Source organism: Contarinia nasturtii, unplaced genomic scaffold, assembly GCF_009176525.2.
Source record: "Contarinia nasturtii isolate CC-2019 unplaced genomic scaffold, AAFC_CNas_1.1 Cnas_scaffold_3228, whole genome shotgun sequence".
NCBI classification, from domain to species: Eukaryota; Metazoa; Arthropoda; class Insecta; order Diptera; family Cecidomyiidae; genus Contarinia; species Contarinia nasturtii.
In genome coordinates, this window is record NW_022200540.1 from 33 (window position 1) to 11,900 (window position 11,868).

An 11,868-nucleotide genomic window follows, 5' to 3' on the forward strand; every position below is an offset into this window, starting at 1 on the left:
TTGCAGACCGGTTACCATGCTTTGTCTGTTAAGAGAAATTCGAATATTAACCACAAAATTCAATGCAACAACGTTTATGTTGTTGTTATACACAGTATTGTTTACTTACATTTTCTGATTCAAAACTTGGTGTCCTTGTGGTTGAAAATCAGCAACAATAATACCCACTTGTCGTACATTTTCAATGAACATTTCCAATTGCGTTTCGAGATTTTCTAATGCCGATGACGACGACATTGTAAACAATATATACAAATTATTTGGTTTTTAGTCAAAGCGATTTTGTTGCGTTTAGCCCAAATGAATTCAATAAATTGTTTGACACTTGGTGTTTAGCATGAAGTTGTCGTTGCCAACTGTCCGAAATATAGATTGAGGTTATGTTCACTGTCACTGTAGTATATTCATTGTTGATTCATAAACAAATTGCTTTTACCTCATCCAAAAATGAGTTCATCGGCAATCATTGATTTTCGACCAAGTCATTTACTATTGAATCCGAATTTCGATGGATACAAATTGTCATTGGATCCCGTGCCGGTCTTAAAAAATGAATTGACCGCATCGCCACGTCGTATGTTTACCAGCGATGAACAGGTAAAGCCATGAAAAATTCAACCAAAAGATGACAATAATTGATAAATGTATTTATTTTTATGTTATGATGAACAGTACACATTTTTACATGCAAAATTGTTCAGTTTGCACAATCACTTGGTGCAAGATCCATGGATAGAGTGTTCTTGCTATTTCATTGATGAAAATTGGACCATTCAGAATGTGCGCTATGATACACCAACCGGCAAACTGGGAGCAGTCAAAGCCGTTCACAAAGTACCGAAACCGGCAAATACCACTGTCCATGGAGACTATAATGTTACATTGAAATTTGTTTCGGAAAAATTCGCCATTTTTGGTGATGGCTGTGGCGGTTTGAAGATATTCAACACTGGTGACCGTTATCGTGTCGAGGAATGGAAAACAATCTTCTCCGATACAATTCATGAAAATGCAATTCCGTTTGTGATTCAAGATGCACGATGGGAAATCATAAATAATATTCATCAAATCCATTGTTTATTGCTGAGCATTCAACAGAATAAACAGAATGATGATGAGAAATATGAAGCGGTTTTGGATTGGATTGTTGTGAAAAGAGATGCTCAATCAAATACTTGGACCAAATCACATGTGAGACAATTGAAAGGGAAAACATTACCCGAGTACTGCGTATTCGAACCAAAATGCAATGGAATTTTAATATCGGCCGACCAAAAGTTTGAATTTAGCTTTGACAATGAAAATCCTATTGTGGAAAAGAAAGTCGCAGAATCGGTGAAGGAAGAAAATACAACGGATGGTGGCGAAGGCGAAAAGAAATCTGATTTTATTTGGACTCAAAACGATGAAGATGTTACGATTCATTTCAACATTCCGCATGATACGAGCAAACAAGAGATTACCGTGATTTCCAACGGCGAAAATCTCCAAGTTCGTCTTAGGAACGAATCACTTTTGAATGGCGAACTATTTCAAGCGGTGGATAAAGATTTAACAACATGGAATTTGGTAAAATGCTGCAGACATTTTATTGTATTTCATAAATTTGACTGTAATTTTTTAATACATACAGGGAAATGAGTCATTGCAAGTGGTTTTGGTGAAACAAGTGTCTTCTTTCACTTGGCCAAGTTTGTTAAAAGATGTCATTATTCCTCCATCTGAAATGCCACTTCAACCAATTCGAGAGCTATCGCTGCCGCCATCGAATTTACGAACTGAAATGGAGGACTGTGATTTTGGTGACGTCGAAATGGATAAGGAACATTCTTTTGGTATGGACGATATTTCGATCCTTTATAAAATTCAAAATTAAATTGAAATCATGTTGTTTTTCAGTTCGTATGGATGCAATAACCCATCAAATTACACACAAAGCCAATTTGGGTTCGAATAATCCAGTTTTATTTACATTATGTCTTCGAGCCGGCAGTCCACTTGCACTTGCTTTACGAAATGATGTCGATGCTTGTGTTTGGCTTCCATACATTCAATCCAATACTGAAAATGAACTGACGATGAATATAAAACATGAAGGAACTTTGAATGCGTTTGGCTATATTCAAGCGTCAAAGCAACAAAAGAAATTCATGCAATGTTCGCCAGACATGAATTACGCAATTATCTGTGAACCACATCGTCATATATTCGTATACAAAAGTACATATGCGTCGGCTGCCGGACTAAAAAATCGAAATAGTTCAACGAAAATTAGCATCGGACAACAGAAACTCATTACAATGGACGAATCGGATGAAGTGTTGGGCATTGTTTGCCAAAACGAAACAACCATTTTATTAACACAAAAACATGTTTTATGCTTACAAATCAATTCATAAATAAAACCTTCTTCTATTTTTTTTCAATTGCACATGTATTCTCCTTTCAACAAACACGATTCGTAACATAAATTATAACAGAAACTGGGATAAAAATTAACACACTTCACGGCATGCATCGATGACTTTTGGGTATTTGTATTGGTAACCGAGTTCCAATGTGCGTTTTGGATGGATCTTGGCACCGGTCAACAGTAAAGCAGCACGTTCCTTGCCAAACAGCTGCTGAATCACAAATGCGGGGGTCGTGAAAAATGTTGGACGACGCATCGCAGCACCAAATGCCTGGAAAAAAGAAATAATTAAAAATGCTTTCAATAGAAATTTGTCGTTCAAATGTAATGTTTACCTTGGTAAAGTCACCATTGGTGATAATGTCTGGTGCCACGCCATTCAAAACCCCATTGACTTTCTCGGTTTCAATTGAATATTTGATCATTTGACACAAATCTTCGATATGTATCCATGGTAAGGGCTGTGTTCCATCGCCGATTTTACCACCAAAGCCGAACCAAAACGGTAATTTCAATGACTTAATCATTCCACCATTGCTACCAATTACTACGCCACTCCGAATTCGAACCTTGAAATGAAAGCAATATTTCATTTTTAGAAAATTCATAATTTTTTACAATTTTCATGTCTCACCAATCGTGTTGTTTCATTCGCTGGAAGCTCGGCTGCTTTCTCCCAATTTAAGCACAAATTCGACATATAATCAAAATCCTCGCCTTTATCGTCTTCGTTATAAATTTTGCTATCGGATGGTCGATACAAGCTTACACCGCTGACGCTAATGAAAATGTTTGGTTTAGTTTTGGCATTTGTAATGGCACGCACAAATGATGTTGTTGTATTAATGCGTGAATTCCAAACATTTTGCTGAAAGCCAGACGTCCATCGTCGGCTCGGATCGAGTACATTTTGGCCAGCAACATTGACCGCTGCAATTGTATCGTTTGGTAAACCTTTTTCGTTCAACTCATGCCATGTAATTCGATCGTATCCCGGCATACGTGATACAGTCAACACATTGTATCCGGACTTCTTCAGTAAATTCGAAAGATGAGTTCCAATAAACCCAGTGCCACCGCCTGAATAAAAATAAAAACAATTATGTAATGTACATCAAAATCTCATTCAAAACATCACTTTTCATTGATGTGAACCAAACTGAATTTACCAATTACAACTGATTTTGCTGACATGTTCAATTTTTCCAATATCTCCTGTTCCAAAAACTGCTCTCCGAATAATTTGCAATTTTTTATGCTGTCGTCACTTTTTTCAAATCAATTTCGACTTATTTATAAACGAAAAAAAATAAACAAACAAAAAGCATATGACAGTTTGCATAGCATATTGTTCGATGTGAAGTTCGTGCGGTTGGTGTATGTGTAAGTAAATGCTATGAAAAATGAGCGGGTTTACGAATCACTCGGTTTGAATGTCACTTTTACTTGGTGTCGGACGAGTTTTGCGAAACGGTATTTTGATCTAATATCAAGTCGAGCTTGCATCGAAGCAAAATTCAATGAAAATAACAGGTTGAAAGTGTCATATTACTGTTTTTATTCGTGTTTGTTTACGCAAAGTGGTCATCGTGTTTGAAGCAGCATTACATGAAATTTGTTCATAGACAGATTCACATTACAACTGTCATATTATCAACAATACAACATCAGAAAAGTAAGTACAATTCGTTTTTTTTGAAAAGTCAACAACATTTTTGAAAAAATAATATTGAACAGTGAAAATTGTTTAATTTTTCCCAATTGTTAGAAAGAATCACCAAATATTTGAACATAAATTGCATTGTTGCAAAAATGTCAACGCAATTCACTTTCGGTTGTGCCATTTGTGCCGATATTTTTGATGCCCAAAATAATGTGTGTGCCACTCGCTGTGGACATGTTTATCACGAAAGTTGTCTGCGAAAATGGCTACTGACTCAAACTCGTCAAGAAATTCCAAACACTTGTCCGAAATGTCGAACAACAATTCGAGGCGGCATTAGACTGTTTTTGCATCACATAATCGCACCCGAAATCATTGATAATTCTGATAATTCGGAAATCACTGAGGCTAAAGATGATGACGATGCAACAGATATCGATGACCCACCATTGTCGCCGTCTTCAACAGTTTCACAGACATCGTTGACTTCATCATTGTCAACGTTGTCAACGATTACGCAGAGATCAGACTCGTCATCCTCATCAATTTCATCGTTAGCTTGGTCGGACGTAGATATATTGGATATCCATCATGATCGTGATTTCTTCGATGTACGGGATATGAGGTAAGAATTAATGTCTAAACTTGAAATTAATCTTTCAATTTAATAACACGTCACTGTGACACCAATTTATTTCAGATTATCATTTATGAACGCTAGACCTGGCGGTCATATGAATTTCTTGCTTGAATTGGAGCGCCAATTGGACGAAACATTTGATGATCTTAATGATATCCGTACCTCGACTGATGTGTTATCATCAAATCTTCGTACAATTGAGAGAACCATCAACACTTGGGGGCCAAATCAAAACGAGAATTCTCAACGAAATTAGTCGTCACCAATTTTACTTACTCATCATTTTTTTCACATTCCATTTTTTCAACAAAAAAAGTGTGACTTCATAGTATTTCATTCCAAAGAAATGTCCAAATATGTATAGATAAATAATGAAAAACTTAGAAATAAGATAATTTATCTAAAATCCACAAAATGAATTAAAGTCAATTTGATGAAAAATTAAATAAATTTTCTTAAAAATGGTATAAAACATTGATTTGAGTGATTGCGCGTAAAACAACGCCCTCCAACTGTTCAACATGTAAATATGGTGACGCTTCGCACGCATTAGTATATGTATTGCGATCGATTGTATCCGGTACGAAACATAAAAATTTCAAACGAATGCGAAGATAATGCGGAGTCTTAACTAACACACATCGAATAGAATCCATCCGTACCGGTTGACTTTTCATTTCTTCTCGCACTAGTCATCACTTTGCGCATCAATACATTCACACTTTCCACACGCACACATTCAAAATAAAATAGAATACGTGAATTGAAAGATGGCTTCCCTCGTAGCTGGAACTCTGTGTCGGCAAGCACGTTCTATCGGTCGTCTGCATACGCTCAATCAGAACCATTTTGCAAGTCAATCAAGTTTAATTCAATTGTGTCTTCGTAACTTTGCCACTAAAAAAATGGGATTACCTCGTGTATTTTTCGACATGGCCATCGATAATGAGCCAGCTGGCCGTTTCATTGTCGAGGTAAGTGTATTTAAAAAAAAAACAACAACAAAAAAGAGGAAAAAAAATTCTTCAAAAAAAGTTATAATCGGTAGTTATCATCATATTGTGAGATATCAATTGCACAATCTCCGTTCAAATTGAAGAAAAAAAATCTTTACGGAAAAGAATATCAAGCAATCTTATTCATCAATCGCGTCTTGTGCGCAGAAAATCTATTTTACTGCAATGGGTGTAAAAGAAATGCCGGTTTTTAAATAATTTGATTATTCAGTCAATTCACTTTGATTCGATTTTTTAATTTTTTTTTGTCATTTTCAAACGATATTTCAATGAAACAAATCTAAATCGAAACGAGTTTTTAATATAAAAATAATCCATTTAAATCGAAGAAAAAAGCCGGCTACCACGTATATGCATTACTCAGCAAGTTTAATTCTTACATAAATTGATATTGCCTTCAATTTTCGGCACATATTTTTGCTAATCGCTTTGGAATTAATTCTTATTTTTTTTCATTCGGTTCAAGTCACAGAAGCTTTTAGCAATGTAAAAGAATTTGCAATGAAATAGACACATATAAAAAAGGTCGACAACGGATGCCGTCGTCTTTATGCTTTTTTTACTCCGTTTTGCTTTGCTTTACTTGTTCTCTGTTTGTGTCTCTGTTTCGCACACTCATCGGTCCATATGAAACAAAAAAAGTGAAACGAAATTGCCTGTGGAATTTTCCATGTAGTAATATTATAGCATCGTGTGTAATTGTGTGTGTGTGTGTGTCTTCACATTTTAGCGACGATGACGATTTTGTGTGCAAAGCAGCGCTGGCGTTCGAAAATTCATACTTCTCATTATAAACACCTTTTTTGTTCGTTCGTCGTCTCTGTCTCTCTCTTTCTCGCTTCCATTTCAATAATATAGTCACTGTAGAATTTTCTCGAATCACATTGCTTCCTTTGAATTCGCTCGCTTTCTTTCGATCTCTTTCAATTCCCTCATGTTGCGTACCGCAAACAACGCGCTCATCATCTTCAACCGTAGTACGAGAAACAATGTATCTCTCTTTCTATCGATGTACGTGTGTGTTTGTCGGCCGGTCGACAGAAACACTTTTTTTTCTATTCTCTTCGGCTATGGAAACCTATTTAAAATTAGACATTTAGAGATGAATCTGTTTCTGGCAACAATTTAATTAAATATATATATACATATTCAGTTTTTGGTTGACAAAATCGTCGTATTACCATCAATCACATGCCAAGCACAAACAAGTTAAAACTGTTGAAAAAAAAACATGTTATCTATATCGTTCTAAGTTCAAGTATAAATATACACGCGCCACACTTCTATACACATATACATAAAACGCTCTATCGCACTTTTATGGCAAAGAAAATAAACGACACGTTAACCACAATTTAGATTCGAAACAATCAACGATATTTTAACCGCTTTATAACACAATTATATAAACGGTTTTGCAGTGCAGAGAGTGAAGGAGAGAGCGAGAGAAAAGGCGGCAGAAAAAAACAATTACAATTACTTTTGTCAACTATGTGTATCGTGGCGATTTCATTGTTCACTTTACTATAGAAACCAATTTGACGCTCATACAATTTTCATGTGAAACACATGTATCACGTTTTATTTCCATTGCAAGTTTTATTTCAAAAAAACAAAGAGAGAAAAAACGTAAACGACAACATTTTTTCGATCGAATTTAAATTTTTATGAGTAAGCAATAACTTCGAGTGACACAAGCCCACGGAATTCATACCAAATTCATTTTTATCTTAAATGAAGCCATGTTTCATTCCGATATGTATAATTCAAAATCGTTAAAATCGAAAATAGAATTTATAGAATTTTTCGAGCATTAAATGAGTTCAATTTTCAATCTTCGATTTATTCAGAACTCTACAAAACATGTAATTAATTGCTTGTGCTCATTGAACCAATTTCTTTTTTATTCCACTTATTCATGCCCAATTATTCAGATGATTTTGCTTCTTTGTTCAAACTGAGCATTTTCAATAGACTGCCTCTTGTATTGCCCTCATTTTTTTCCCTACTTAGCTTTGTTTTTGTTATTCAAAAAGTAATTTTTATGCATAAAGTAAAAATAGAAACAATGGAAAATTCTTTCTTTGAACAAAGCGCCAATCCACCCCTCAATGTTTTTGCTATCAATTGAATCATCGGCGATGTATATTTATTTGTTTGCCATGCATTATGCAGTTACCAAAATAAAATCGTTGATTACCCAAAGCATTGTTTGTGCTTTTATACGTCGAATGGGAACCTTGTTGCGAGTTAATGGCTCTTTATTTCTCAGAATCATATACGGGAAGAGAGTCATTTGTCGCCAAAGAATACTTTCTTGTAATGAACCATAAATGAATCGTTCACGGTGGAGACACATATTCTTTTCTATGTTTTTCATAACGTCTGTTTATAGTCTTTTTTGCTTGATTTGCACAGTCACGCTTTTTTTGCGGTATGGTTCAATTGACATAGTCACCTTTATTCGATTCGAGTACTCGTTTCGATATATAAATACTGCGGCATGGGAATAAAAGCATATATTTGTTGTCATAGGGTTGTTGCGTGTCGGTCACATTTTTTACGCTATAATTTGGATTATATTGACTTTTAAATTAGTATAATATTATTCGATATGCAACTATCCGTCGCCCAATGTCCGTTTTGAAATAAATCTGATAGTGTAATAAAGTGATTAAGTTCGGCATCGATGTGATTAACAAATAGTAAATAGAAATGCCGAATTGTCTGAATATGTTTGTTTTCTATTGTACACGCGACTAGCGGTCATCTGTTGCCCGCTGTATTAATGAACAATTCTTTGGAGAAGTCTGTCTTTTCACCACTTTCTTAAGAATATTGATTGAAATTGTCTTGCATTTGATATTTAACATAACAACCAAAAAAAATATATTTATCGATAACAAACTTCAAGTGACTGCCACTTATTTATTGAAAAGCCTTTTAACCGATATAGAATACGTTATCGCCAACATTCAAGAAAGTTTTTTTTTTTGTTCTTCTCCTAAACAATGTTTCGTGTGAAAAAAAAGAACACGACGGGTCTCTTGACATTCTTTCGACTCTTACTCTTTTCGAGAAATGTGAATAATTTAATAAAAGATAGATTTAAGAGAAGTAGACTGAAAAGAGAGCCGACTATTTTGTCACAAACGATATGAGACAGAAATTCAATTTCATACTTTTAAATATTTATAGGCTCCATCCAGGGCTATATATTACTATAGTTCACAACGGTTATTTGCCATCATGAACATTTATTATTCTTTTAATCGACTCTGTTGAGCACCAACAAATGCGATCGATATTTTACCATTCGATTTTCATCGTGTATATGTGTGAAAAATCAATGTCCCACCACTGGGCCACCAGCGTACAGAGGCTGTCTCAATGATCTCTATTGATTTTCTCACTCTCAATTTTCATATAAGCAAAAGAAAAAAAAAAGAAACCATTCTCATAACGAAAAGAAAACATGCAACCGTTTGGCTTTATGTAACCCATATCCATATAGAATAATGCTGAAACCTGCAAACGTTGTTGCACGTTTAACATGCGTAGGTTTTCAATGTCGACAGTTTTTGCCATTTTGTATATACAAACTAAAAACGTGCCGAGAATGAATCATGCATTGATCTTCGCATTAAAGAATTATACCTATTTTTGGCCATTGGTTTGAGCACAACAATAAACAATGTGGATGTGTCACTGACATTCGGTCGATTTGCAATCCACTGACATATTCGCGTATTTTTGTTTTCGAATTCCCACCACTCCCCCAATTTTCCGCCTAATGATATGGCATGATAATCATTTGTTTGGCGGGCGACAGAAAAATTCCGCTGGGCGTAAAAAAACCGACTGTTCCGAACAAATCAAATCGATTGAGCTTATAAAATTTAATCGTGCTCAAAATCCTTCGATTTGATATGTTTATTATGGCCACAAAAGTGTACAGTGCGATAATAATCGATTTTCTTCGGGACTAAACAATGGTTGAATATTGCCCGTATTTATGGCATTTTTTATCAATATTTGATGCGATTGTAATCAAAGTTTGTACAAACAAACGTTCAATAAATAATTGAGTTCTCAAACCGAACTGCAAAACAAATGAAAAGTAAAACAAAAACGTCGTACATTCGATTCGAAATATATTATGAAATATGAATAAATTTGTAAATTCGAATAATCAATCAACATTTCACAAGCGCGGTAATTGTTTTTTCAATGGTCCTATAAATTATTGTCGTTTATATTGATTAGTACATCAACAAGCGAATCAATAATTGAACGCGATCATACTCACACATAATCACACTTAAAAGGGGTGGAAAAGATAATTTCTGAAAAACACTATTTTTTGCAATCGACCAAACGTTTTAATCCCCCTTATTATATCGTGCACACCACACATTTAATATTCATGATTGATTCATTGTACACCCCATTGTTGTTCTTAGTTGTTCTGTTTTGTTTTTACATTTCTTTTCTTTCCACTTTCATTTCACCCACTTTTAGCTCCGTCCCGATGTTGTACCAAAGACAAGCGAAAACTTCCGCGCTTTGTGCACTGGCGAAAAAGGTTTCGGATACAAGGGATCCACTTTCCACCGTGTCATTCCAAATTTCATGTGTCAAGCCGGTGATTTCACCAACCACAACGGCACTGGCGGCAAATCCATCTACGGTAACAAATTCGAAGATGAAAACTTCACCTTGAAGCATACCGGACCAGGTGTTTTGTCAATGGTAAGCAACACTTTTAATTATTATTATTATTTTGTCAAATTAACACGTGTTCAATCACAATTCGTCATCAATATTCATGCGTTAATTGGTTTTTATTGTTCGTTCACAGGCCAATGCTGGACCAAACACAAATGGTTCGCAATTCTTCATTACAACCGTGAAAACATCCTGGTTGGACAACCGTCACGTTGTTTTCGGTACCATCGTCGAGGGTATGGATGTGATCAAGAAGATTGAATCCTTTGGCAGCCAAAGTGGGAAACCAAAGAAGAGCATTTCAATCGCCGACTGCGGTCAACTCTCATAAGATGGGATAACTCTTTTTTTTTTATTAAAACAAACATTGAAACGTCAAAAAATACCTTGCTCTTTTCACATTTTGATGTTTTTTCTTTCTTTCTTTTCTTTAATGATTTAAATTACACAAAACACACATGTTCAAAATGTAACGCATTTCAATACAGATAAAGAAACGAAAACATTAGATTCTCTTGTAATTTGTTAGAGTTATACAATTGTATTTGCATCCAACAACTAATACTTGTGAAAAGCACATCTTCAAAATAACTACAATAAAAGATTATTCCATAGTAAACAAACGAAAATAAACTCTCAAACTTTAAATAAATTCCACATGGAATACAAAAAAAGAACAATGCGGGTTTTTTTCTTTCAATTCATTCAATTCGCTTTGATCAATTTAATTGAAGTGCAATTTGCTTGGAATTGTGAGACATTTCAATTGTCTTTCATTCGATATTCAAATTGTGTACTAAATATTTCAAGTAATTAATACAAATGGTCATTATCATAATTGAATTCAAACAACGGGACTTTTTGCCAAGCTAATTTGAAAACAGCTTTCATTAACTGACACCTTGCGATAATTGTGATGGATGGTCTTTTTTTGCAGCGATAATTTTTTTAAGTGCAGCAATTTACAAGCAGCAATTGATTTTCAATTCAATTTGTTTGGCATTCGAAATACAACAGAGAGATTACATAATATGAAGAACAGCCAAGATTTTCAGAAGTCGTTTCTGCTCTTCCGATATGTCACGAGCAAATTCATATTTCTGGTCGTGAAAAATGAAAATAAATTTAAATTTCAATTGGGGTTTGTTTTGGAATAACAAGATGAGACATAGGTCCCATGCAGAATCGAAAAAATTTGTCGTGTTTCCGTATCCACATATGCTTTCTCCTTTAACATCAATTAGTCATCGTTTATTGATTTGAGGCTTGAAACATTAGATCTACCTATATACAAAAGGATGACTCTTATTAAGCCATTCATTTCAATCTTATTTTGTCATATTTTATTTGAAAGTTCCAAAAATCTAATAGTAAATTAATTTAATCGTCAACTTCAGCATCGGCGTCT

At 34.7% G+C, this 11,868-nt stretch overlaps 4 protein-coding genes across 4 annotated transcripts; 3 read left to right on the forward strand and 1 right to left on the reverse strand.

The window, feature by feature from the left end:
• The first annotated feature begins 387 nt into the window (after nucleotides 1–387).
• LOC116349984 (nudC domain-containing protein 1) lies at nucleotides 388–2,426 on the forward strand. Its single transcript, XM_031781693.1, has 4 exons — nucleotides 388–597; nucleotides 673–1,569; nucleotides 1,634–1,835; nucleotides 1,900–2,426. The coding sequence occupies exons 1-4, from the start codon at nucleotides 448–450 to the stop codon at nucleotides 2,397–2,399; spliced, it is 1,749 nt and encodes a 582-aa protein (XP_031637553.1). The 5' UTR covers nucleotides 388–447; the 3' UTR covers nucleotides 2,400–2,426.
• On the reverse strand, nucleotides 2,315–3,814 carry LOC116349986 (epimerase family protein SDR39U1). The gene is made up of 4 exons (XM_031781694.1): nucleotides 3,583–3,814; nucleotides 3,048–3,493; nucleotides 2,749–2,982; nucleotides 2,315–2,684 (listed from the first exon to the last, which is right to left on the reverse strand). Exons 1-4 carry the CDS (start codon nucleotides 3,605–3,607, stop codon nucleotides 2,496–2,498), a joined length of 894 nt encoding a protein of 297 aa, XP_031637554.1. The 5' UTR covers nucleotides 3,608–3,814; the 3' UTR covers nucleotides 2,315–2,495.
• Nucleotides 3,815–3,836: 22 nt separating this feature from the next.
• On the forward strand, nucleotides 3,837–5,121 carry LOC116349987. Its single transcript, XM_031781695.1, has 3 exons — nucleotides 3,837–4,088; nucleotides 4,182–4,701; nucleotides 4,777–5,121. The coding sequence occupies exons 1-3, from the start codon at nucleotides 4,022–4,024 to the stop codon at nucleotides 4,970–4,972; spliced, it is 783 nt and encodes a 260-aa protein (XP_031637555.1). The 5' UTR covers nucleotides 3,837–4,021; the 3' UTR covers nucleotides 4,973–5,121.
• Nucleotides 5,122–5,357: 236 nt separating this feature from the next.
• On the forward strand, nucleotides 5,358–11,093 carry LOC116349988 (peptidyl-prolyl cis-trans isomerase). Its single transcript, XM_031781696.1, has 3 exons — nucleotides 5,358–5,690; nucleotides 10,254–10,484; nucleotides 10,594–11,093. The coding sequence occupies exons 1-3, from the start codon at nucleotides 5,487–5,489 to the stop codon at nucleotides 10,789–10,791; spliced, it is 633 nt and encodes a 210-aa protein (XP_031637556.1). The 5' UTR covers nucleotides 5,358–5,486; the 3' UTR covers nucleotides 10,792–11,093.
• The last annotated feature ends 775 nt before the right edge of the window (nucleotides 11,094–11,868 follow it).

Bases quoted from the DNA above. Each gene is read 5' to 3' on its own strand.
- LOC116349984 (XM_031781693.1), top strand. From the start codon at position 448: ATGAGTTCATCGGCAATCATTGATTTTCGACCAAGTCATTTACTATTG. The intron at 598-672 runs GTAAAGCCATGA...TATGATGAACAG, and splicing joins TGTTTACCAGCGATGAACAG to TACACATTTTTACATGCAAA. The intron at 1,570-1,633 runs GTAAAATGCTGC...TAATACATACAG, and splicing joins ATTTAACAACATGGAATTTG to GGAAATGAGTCATTGCAAGT.
- LOC116349986 (XM_031781694.1), bottom strand. From the start codon at position 3,607: ATGTCAGCAAAATCAGTTGTAATTG. The intron at 2,983-3,047 runs GTGAGACATGAA...TTTCATTTCAAG, and splicing joins CGAATGAAACAACACGATTG to GTTCGAATTCGGAGTGGCGT. The intron at 2,685-2,748 runs GTAAACATTACA...TCTTTTTTCCAG, and splicing joins CCAATGGTGACTTTACCAAG to GCATTTGGTGCTGCGATGCG.
- LOC116349987 (XM_031781695.1), top strand. From the start codon at position 4,022: ATGAAATTTGTTCATAGACAGATTCACATTACAACTGTCATATTATCA. The intron at 4,089-4,181 runs GTAAGTACAATT...CCCAATTGTTAG, and splicing joins AACAATACAACATCAGAAAA to AAAGAATCACCAAATATTTG. The intron at 4,702-4,776 runs GTAAGAATTAAT...AATTTATTTCAG, and splicing joins TTCGATGTACGGGATATGAG to ATTATCATTTATGAACGCTA.
- LOC116349988 (XM_031781696.1), top strand. From the start codon at position 5,487: ATGGCTTCCCTCGTAGCTGGAACTCTGTGTCGGCAAGCACGTTCTATC. The intron at 5,691-10,253 runs GTAAGTGTATTT...ACCCACTTTTAG, and splicing joins CTGGCCGTTTCATTGTCGAG to CTCCGTCCCGATGTTGTACC. The intron at 10,485-10,593 runs GTAAGCAACACT...GTTCGTTCACAG, and splicing joins GACCAGGTGTTTTGTCAATG to GCCAATGCTGGACCAAACAC.